This window comes from Pogoniulus pusillus, chromosome 7, assembly GCF_015220805.1.
Source record: "Pogoniulus pusillus isolate bPogPus1 chromosome 7, bPogPus1.pri, whole genome shotgun sequence".
In the NCBI taxonomy this organism is placed as follows: domain Eukaryota; kingdom Metazoa; phylum Chordata; class Aves; order Piciformes; family Lybiidae; genus Pogoniulus; species Pogoniulus pusillus.
In genome coordinates, this window is record NC_087270.1 from 18,998,670 (window position 1) to 19,007,044 (window position 8,375).

The 8,375-nt window shown below is 48.4% G+C and overlaps 1 protein-coding gene across 1 annotated transcript in view; it reads right to left on the reverse strand.

Annotated features, from left to right (window-relative positions):
- The window catches only part of JAG1 (jagged canonical Notch ligand 1), a 35,524-nt gene extending 31,139 nt beyond the window's left edge, over positions 1 to 4,385 (reverse strand). The window contains exons 1-2 of the mRNA XM_064146138.1: positions 4,293 to 4,385; positions 3,078 to 3,383 (exon numbers count right to left, since the gene is read on the reverse strand). Coding sequence (XP_064002208.1) covers positions 3,078 to 3,383; positions 4,293 to 4,367 — 381 coding nt within the window. The 5' untranslated portion in view covers positions 4,368 to 4,385. The remainder of the gene's footprint in view (positions 1 to 3,077; positions 3,384 to 4,292) is intronic.
- Between the last annotated feature and the right edge of the window lie 3,990 nt (positions 4,386 to 8,375).

The window sequence follows — 8,375 nt, forward strand, 5'->3', positions numbered from 1 at the left end:
ACCTGGGACACTTAAATCTGTGTTACTACTATAAGCCAAATTTAACAATACCTTTAAAGCACACCATTCCCTCTTCCTCTCCTACCGGATGAATAAAGACCTATAATAAATTTAACTGTTCTTCACAAACAGCCAAAGGGGGCAGCTTGACACGGGAAGAGATTCTAATTATTTTTTTAAGTAGTCAAGGCAACAAGACTTCTTATTGTTACTGACTCGAGCTGGAACATCCAATAAATGCCTCCCTCAGAACAACACAAAAAACTAAACATGAATTTTCAAGTGCAAAATGATTAACATTTCATTCTCGCTACTGTTACCTTTACTGTACTTTCAGTTGGGTATATTCAAAGCCAACCCTCATGATTAGCCACACTGGTAAATGCAGTGCTAGTCTCAAGCTTTTACTCAAGTCGACAGCATTTACCCATCTAAAGAAATCTTACTGACTTCTAAAATTTCAGCATCAGATTTGAGTTGACTAATTAAGCTTACTACTTTATCTGTAGAGCTTCCAAAATGCCTAAAATCATTTGTGTACACAATTTTGGTACAAATAAGAGCTTTGCCACATTAGATATTCTTTTGTTCAAATGCCATTGGAAAGTTACAATGGCCAGCATAAAAGATGTGTTCTGTGGACTTTAAAGCTGGGAAGCAGGCTTGGTAAATGCAAACAGACTATCATCATGAGCTCAAAAAGTGTACTTCTTCATGGGAATATGCAATAATTTATTCCAAAACCCCGAGTCTTAGGACCCAGAGTGTCTGAAGCTGTCAAGTTTTACACACTTCAAAGGCTGCGCTGGAGTTTTGCTGCTGCTGCTCAAGGATTCCAGTGCTCAATTAGATTCAACAGGACAATAGAAGCATTTCTTTTAGTAAGATGCAGGCAAGCTTAAGAAACTTCTCCCAGGGTCCCATCCCGTCCCCCATCCCCCTCCCCCAAGATCCTCTATGCACAGATTTTACTTTCTAAGCCTATGAAGAGAGGAGTTGTTAGGAGGAACACGTTCAGTTTTAACATCACTTGTATATACAGGGACATATCTTTGGATTCAAGGCACCCAAAAGGACTGGAAGCAGGGTAGGAAGCCAGTAAAAACAAAAAATCCCTGATGAAGCTGACTTTTCTGAAAAATCTGCAAAACAAGCACTGCAGCCATTGGCAGAGTTACAAATACCGCAGATTTTTACAGAGCCCTTTATCCCTTTGATGGCATATTTGATAACAGTTTTATCTCATTTCACATTAGAAAAAGAGAAAGAAATGAGAAAGGAAGAAAGGATGGACTTGTACTTCTAACAGAGACGACTTTTGTTAACTCAGCTATTGTACTTTGTAATATTATCTCCTTAAACATGCAGATTTGGTTTCATCCTTATGCCTCTACAGTCCTCAATACTCCAGAAGTCACAACTGACAGAGGAAGCAGGTAGGAGGCAGCACAGGACGTTTCAAGAACACATGGTTGCCTGCAGTACTTGGCTGTAGCACTACAAAGTGAGCGTCTACACAAATGGACAAGGAACACTTTTGGGGGTGGGCTTTCCCCCCACTAAAGTCCAGGCCCGGCCAGCAATCCATCCATCCAGGCCAAGCTTTGGGGGGGGGGGGAGCAGAAAGTGCCTGCTTCTACCCATTCCACCTCACCAACAGAGGATAGCAGACAAGCTTTGCCCCACCCCTGCACACGCATAAGAGCCCTCCTTCCCTCACAGAAATGACCTTAGGCATCTAGGTTAGGATGACTGGATTTTTCAAAACTGCTGAGCATCAACATGTCCCAGGGCAGTCGGTGGGAAACTGTCTGCTCAGCTCCTTTGGAGAAGGGGAGGGGCAGGAAAACAATTTTGTTTCTTAGGTGATCTCTAAATTTAAATTTTAGGAGTTCTCAGCCACCCCAAAGAGACAGACTGTTGTACATGCATAAAGTCCTCCAGATAATGCACCTTCAGTTTTTGCTTGTCTGCACGTGGCACTGCAGGGCACAAAACAATGTACCTCTGCCACTCCAGGCCATAGCAGCCTTATATGTCCAGAACTTTGGCCCTTGAGCCTGCATCTACAGGCCTGTCCTGGGTGACAGCCATTGTCTCAGCCTGTGTAGCAAGCAGAGAAGTTCTCTGCAGACCTGACTGTATCAGAACTTCACCCCTCTCGAGCTCCCCTGGAAACAACAAGAACACTTGCTTAGATTACAGGAACAACAAAGCAGGTTTCAGCTCTATCTCACCTCTCTATGAGGCTGATGAGTATTTACTAGAATTGACAACGTTGGAAAAAAGCCGGGCAAAGAGCCCCACCTCCTCAAGCCATTGACATTTGCACACAAATAGAAGGAAGCCAGAATCTCTGGACCACAGAGGCAAGAAGCCAAGAAAAGGTGTGCTGTGGGCAGAAGTTAGTGAAATGGACCAAAAGCTAAGATAGTGTTTTCTCAGTCTTCAGCTTCTGAAGTTCACAAGTACCTCAAAACGTAGCAAGCTGCCCAGGGAAGTTGGCAACTAGTTCACACAGGGCAGCAACAGAAGCTTCCACCAACACCAAGCAGTGCAGAAAGGTTTCCCCTTGGGAGGAGCACGAAGACTTCCCAAACATGCTCCAGGGAAGAAGGCCAGCTATGACACACACTTTTCACACGGGATCCCTCTACAGCCCCTAACTCACTGCTTTTTTGGCATAAGCTCAAAACTTCACTAGCTGGGGGTGGGGAGGGGGAAAAAGAAAAAAAAAAAAAGAACTCCTGACCTTTTCAATCTCAAGGGACTTATTCACACTGTAAAGTGCGGAGATACTGGGTTTGCTTCCCTGACCCATTTAGATCCCCGTCATTGCACATCTGACTTTCAAATTTAACAGGCTGTGCATTGTGAGCCCCAGGGAACAGAAACACAAACACGACCACATTTTACTCTTTTCTGTGCTGCAGATTCCTGATGCTCTTGCCAAGATGCCTGTTCCCTCCCCAGTTCTGGTCCCTCTTCCCTTGCTCAAGTTAGAGCTTGGCTTACTGTAGCCATCTCAAACAGGACTTTCCAGCAGAAGCAGAGCCAGAGCAGGCCATGCAACTCACCGGCCAGGCGAAGCTGAAAGGAATAACAATCCGGTTCTTTTCATTATTCCGGCTGTACTTTAAATTGAAGGTATTTCCTCCGATGACAGGAGTGGATTTGGATCCAAAGCTGCAAGGACCACCAGCAGTGACCCGCGACTGATACTCCTTCAGGCAAACTTTAAAATAGGTATCACACTCGTCTCTGCTGCATTTTTTATCTCCTGGGTTTCGAGTGCCATCACAGCAATTTCCATTTTGCAGTTCTCCGTTCACATTTTGCATGGATAAGATCTCCAACTCGAACTGTCCCGATGCTAGAGTCACCTGTTAATCCCAAAAGAGAATCGCAGGAGAAAAAAAAAAGGGGGAGGGGAGAAAGAAACAAGACAGACAGTTACCTCACTTTTTTTTCCCCAAACACAACCTACAACTCTGCAAACCGGAGAAAGCCATTTCAGTGTGCATAGAGAAGAAGCACACCCATATTAATAAAACAAAAACAACCACTCCAAGCTTTTCCCTATCAGGCATCCACAAGGAAGACTCATAAATCATCCCAACCAAATAATGCCATTAATACTAAATAAGTACTTAAGTGCCAACTCCAAAAAAATCACTGCATGATTGAGAAAGCCTTCTATCACAGTCAAAACTAATCCAAGGCAAGAGACATCTGCACGGGCAAACCTAGGCAAACGATGCAACTCAAGCACCTTGGAAACACAACCCCTCAGCCCTTTTCGAGGTGCAGCTGAGACGAGGAAAACAGCCTCCCGCTCAAGGCTGCCCAGCTGAGATTCAGACCTTGCTCATTAGCCACTCCAAGGGGACTGCAATTAACGCTGGGGTGGTGTGTTGCTTGTTTGTTTTTAAAGGAGGAGTGGTAAAAAAGTAATTTCGAAAAGTTGAAAGTTGCAGTAATTGTACTTCTTATTTCCAGTGAATTAAGTCTTGCTGTAAGGTGAACTTCTGCCTCTGCCGTCTCCTCTAGGAAATTAGCCGTAACTCGGCCGTCGCCGGGGAAGCTTTGCAAAAGCGCCTTATGCACCGCTGCAGGTTCGGCTTCTCCCGCTACCGCTGCGGGCGCCGCGTTGGCAGGAAAGCGGCAAAATTCAGAAAACCCGCTCAGTCCAGCGGACCCTAGAACCCAGTTCAGGATGGCTGAAACTTTCCCTCCCCTCCCGCCCCCGAAGGGCTGCAGCTCGGGAGGACGCGCAGTGTCCAGGTACGTACCTTTGCCCAGAGCCCCAGCAGAGCCAGGAGGACGAGGGAGCACGCTGCCGCGGCTGCCCGCCGGGGCGCACGCATGCCGCCGTCGCCGCCGCGCTGCCCGCCCGCCTGCAGGCCGCCGCCGCCGCCGCCGTTCGCTTCGGGACGGGGAGGGCCAAGAGAGAAGTAGGAGGAGGCGCCGCCGCTGCTGCCCGCCGCCGCCCCGCTCTAATATACCGCGCCGGCTGCGGCGCGCACCCTCGCCGAACAACGCCGCTTTTCAAGCGCTTTCAATAGCGCCCCGGTCTTCAATGCAAAGTAGCCCAGCCTCCTTTTATTCTCCTTATTCTCTCGCCTCCCTCTTTTCTTTCCCTTTTCTTTTCTCTTTTTTTTATTATTGCGGTTATTATCCCGATCCTTTTATTTCTTTCAGGCCGCCGGCCGTCGCTCGGCGGAGGCGCGGCGAGCCCCCCGCCCCCCCGAGACACACACGCACACACACACGCACGCACACACACGCACATGCAGCACACACACCGCCCGGGAGCCGGCCGCCCGTCTGGGAGCCCCGCCGCCGCTCGGCTTCATCTAGCCCACGGCGGCAGGCGGGGAGGCCGCTCGCCCGCGCATGCGTTCATCCATATGCATGAGGGGGGAAAGGAGGCGGGAAGGAGGGAGGGGAACGGCAGGAGTCGGGGAGAGCAGGTATCGGCAGGAGAGAAGGAGGAGGCGGAGAAGGATGAGCCGGCTGAGGGCGGCGGCTTTCTCTCTTGAGGGAGGTGGCAAGCCCTGGCCTTAGGCGGCCTTGAGGGTCGCAGCCTGCTGCACTGCTCCGCCTCCCTCGGGTAAACCTCGCCTCGCAGGTGTCTCCCGAGCTACTGGAGCACCACAGCCTGACACAGGCACACTGGCGCGGCCCAGGAACAGCGAGAGAGCGGGCGCGTCCCCTCGGCGGCGCCCGCAGCTGAGGTAGCGCCGTGCGGAGTGGGCTTTTCCAGTCTGCTGCTTGCTGAGGGGAGCTGCGGGTCCTGCCTGCCCAGAAACCGTAGCTCTTATCTCCATGGGGCTGGCTGAAGGGTAAAATGAAGCCTTTGAGTTCGTTTTGGCAAGAAAAAACTTCCCCTGCCTTTGGTGGGCGGCAGCCGCCCACCTTCGAGCCCCGCGTTACCTGAGGCGGCGCAGCCCGTACAGGGCAGGGGCGTCCTGAGGTGACGGTGCTGCTCAGCACTGGTATTTTATGCCCCGAGGCTGAAAGGAGGGTCGGACGGCCCAGGTTTTTAGGGAGTGGCTGCTGCCCTGGCCAGCTATTCTGCTGAGAGAAGCAGAGATCGAAGTCGGCCCGGTGGAATTAGCTTCTCTCCTGAACGCGAGGGCGCACCACCATGGATCTCCTGTGGTTCAGGAGGAAAAGAGCTGGAGCGAGGCGCATCCCTCGGCTGAAGGCTGGCTAGTCGAGGGGCAGATGGCGCTGGCTGAGTGCAGAGGTTCTTTTAGGCTCGCCTGCTCCCGGCGCTGGAGACAGTCGTTCCGGCAGTCGAGCTTCCAAGTGAGTGCTGGGGTTTGTCAGCCGCATCCTTTCTGGAGCACAGTCCATAGGCACACAGCCGGGTGCATACCTGTGGGACTCCTTGCTACAGGACACTGAGAACCCAACAGTTTACACAGCAGCAAAAAGTATGCAGACTACCCCCCAGAGTGAGAGCCACACATTAGAGAACACTGAACAACCAAACCAAACAAAAAACAAGCCAAAACTAAACTTAAAATATTCCATCCCCAATTTGGGAAGTCCCACAGTTGCTGATTTAGGAGTTGGGTGAGTATGCTGGGAACTGCCGCTGCATCACTGTTCTTTTCTTCCTGAGGTGCTGGAGACAGGAACCTGCCCTACGTGACGTTCAGTCTGACCTAAACCAGCTATTCTTATGTCCCTGTCTCCTATTCCACCCTGATATAACACAGTAAATGTGTGAATGTCTATTTTATGCACCAGAGTCAGTGGTATAGAGGAAAACAAGATTTCTGATCTAATTTTATTTTCTTTGTTTTCACTTCCTACGGCAAAACCAAAGCGTGTACTTATTCTTGAGTCTTGTTATGGAGTGCCTAAGGCTGTGAAACTGACAGTAGTTATACCCCCTAACCCTGAAATCATACTCATAACCTTCATCAGACTCCTGCAGATCACTTCCTATTTGTGAGTCCAAAACTCAGATTACACAGCAGTAGTTTTGCCAAGCCTGTGAGCTGCGCAGTTGCTGAGTACCTTTTCCAGCTTTGTGCAGCCTAGAAGTTCGAACAGTATCAGTTTCGTACTTGGATTCATTAACTTAGGCTGGTAAACCTGCATTGTGTCTTATCCACAAAGTAGCTGCAGTTTGGTGATACGAGAACCAGTACCTCTCCTGGTGTTTTTTCAGTGGGTGATGGTTAGCTTCCACAGCTGATTTAAACGTCACTCATTCACAAGTGTCACACATTGCTCCTCTGGGCCTTTAAATAACCTGCTGCTTGCTGGTATGCTCCTTACCTGTAGGGCAGGTTTGGATTTGGCCTTTCTGCAAAAGGTGACTCCACCTGTTTGACTCCAGTGCTTAGGAAATCCAGTGTTCTGGTTCCCACAGTGCTTGTGACTCAGCAGGGTAGCTGCCCTTAAACAGAATTACTTGTCCAACAACTTAAAATGCTTTGCAAGCACTAATGAATTAAATCTCCCAATGTCTTGAGAGGCAAAGTATTACTGGTCGGTAAACCAAAGCAGAGCACAAGTCATGTGCAGAAGTGCCTTGCATACTCCCTTGCAGCCCTGAAAGCAATTTTGACCTCATAGAAGTCAGAGTAAAATCCCCTTAACTTATGAAGGCCAGAATTTCACCCTTGAAGTCCTGTCTTCTGCTTTTCTTCACTGAGGTCTCAGGGCTGCTGTGCAGCAGCACTGAAAACCAATGGAGCATGGTGCATTATGCAGCCTGAGGATAATTTTAAGATGTCTGGCTAGATCTACAGTGATGTACAAATTGCTACATGTGCACAAGGGAGCTGAACTGCAACTGTTTCTCATAGCCCTAGACTGGTGCATGTAAAATTACTGCTGCAATGCTCTGCTTGCATATACATTCATGTCTTACGAGGTGTGGAGCCAGCATGTCTTCCTTTGAGGCTAGTGAAGAACTTTTTGATGTCTGGCATTCAGCTTTTTGTATTGCGTAAAGTTATTTCCTCCTAATCTTCCTATTCTGACATAATTAGATTACATCCACATTAGAAGCTGTTACACATACCCAGTGTGCCGAGGTCCAGTGTTACAGACAGTGCTTCGCTTTAAGCCTGAGTCAGTTCCCTAATATAGTGTTAGATCCTGCTCCACTGAAGACACTGGGAGAATGCCCAGGACTTTGGTGGGATGAGGATCACAGCCTTTAGAGGGAGTGCCTGGCTTATGAGGGTCAGGTGTCATGAAGTCAATTCTTTGTGGTAGGAAAGTTGTAATTTCCTTTTAAAGCTCAGTGACTCATTGAATCATGGCTGTGAACAATCCCACAGGATTTCCTTAGATTTGTGATACCTGAAGGTAAACTTGGAATGGCGCCCCTGGAAAAATTCTTCGTTCAGGGACTAGCTCCATCTCATTTTCAAGTCAATGACTAAACTTGTGTTTACTACTGTAATGCAGATCAGGACAGTTGCATAATCATGTGGGCCTGATCCTGCATCAGCCCTCAATAAAGCAGTAGAAAGTGCTAGCAGAGAAGTAGCCATTGAAGTGTGGAATCTGCAATCGCCAAGAATTCGTAAAACTCATTTCATAGCAAATGAAGATGTGCCCATTGTGTCCCTGGTTTTCTATAAAATCAGTTCTATTTCTCAAATTAGCCACTCTCTATGATTCGTTTGCTGCAGTTTAAGATCTAATTCTGGACAAACTGAGAGAAAGAGTGAAAATGTCATCCACTTGGAGAATCTTTTATCTATGAGTTAAGCTTCTCTCTTGCAAGGAGAAGAACGTATCACTACAGCCAATCATGGAGGAGTGAGCTTTTAGATAAGGCCTTTCCTATAATACACCCATAACACTTCATTTTCCTCTCACTGTACTGGAACTGACCT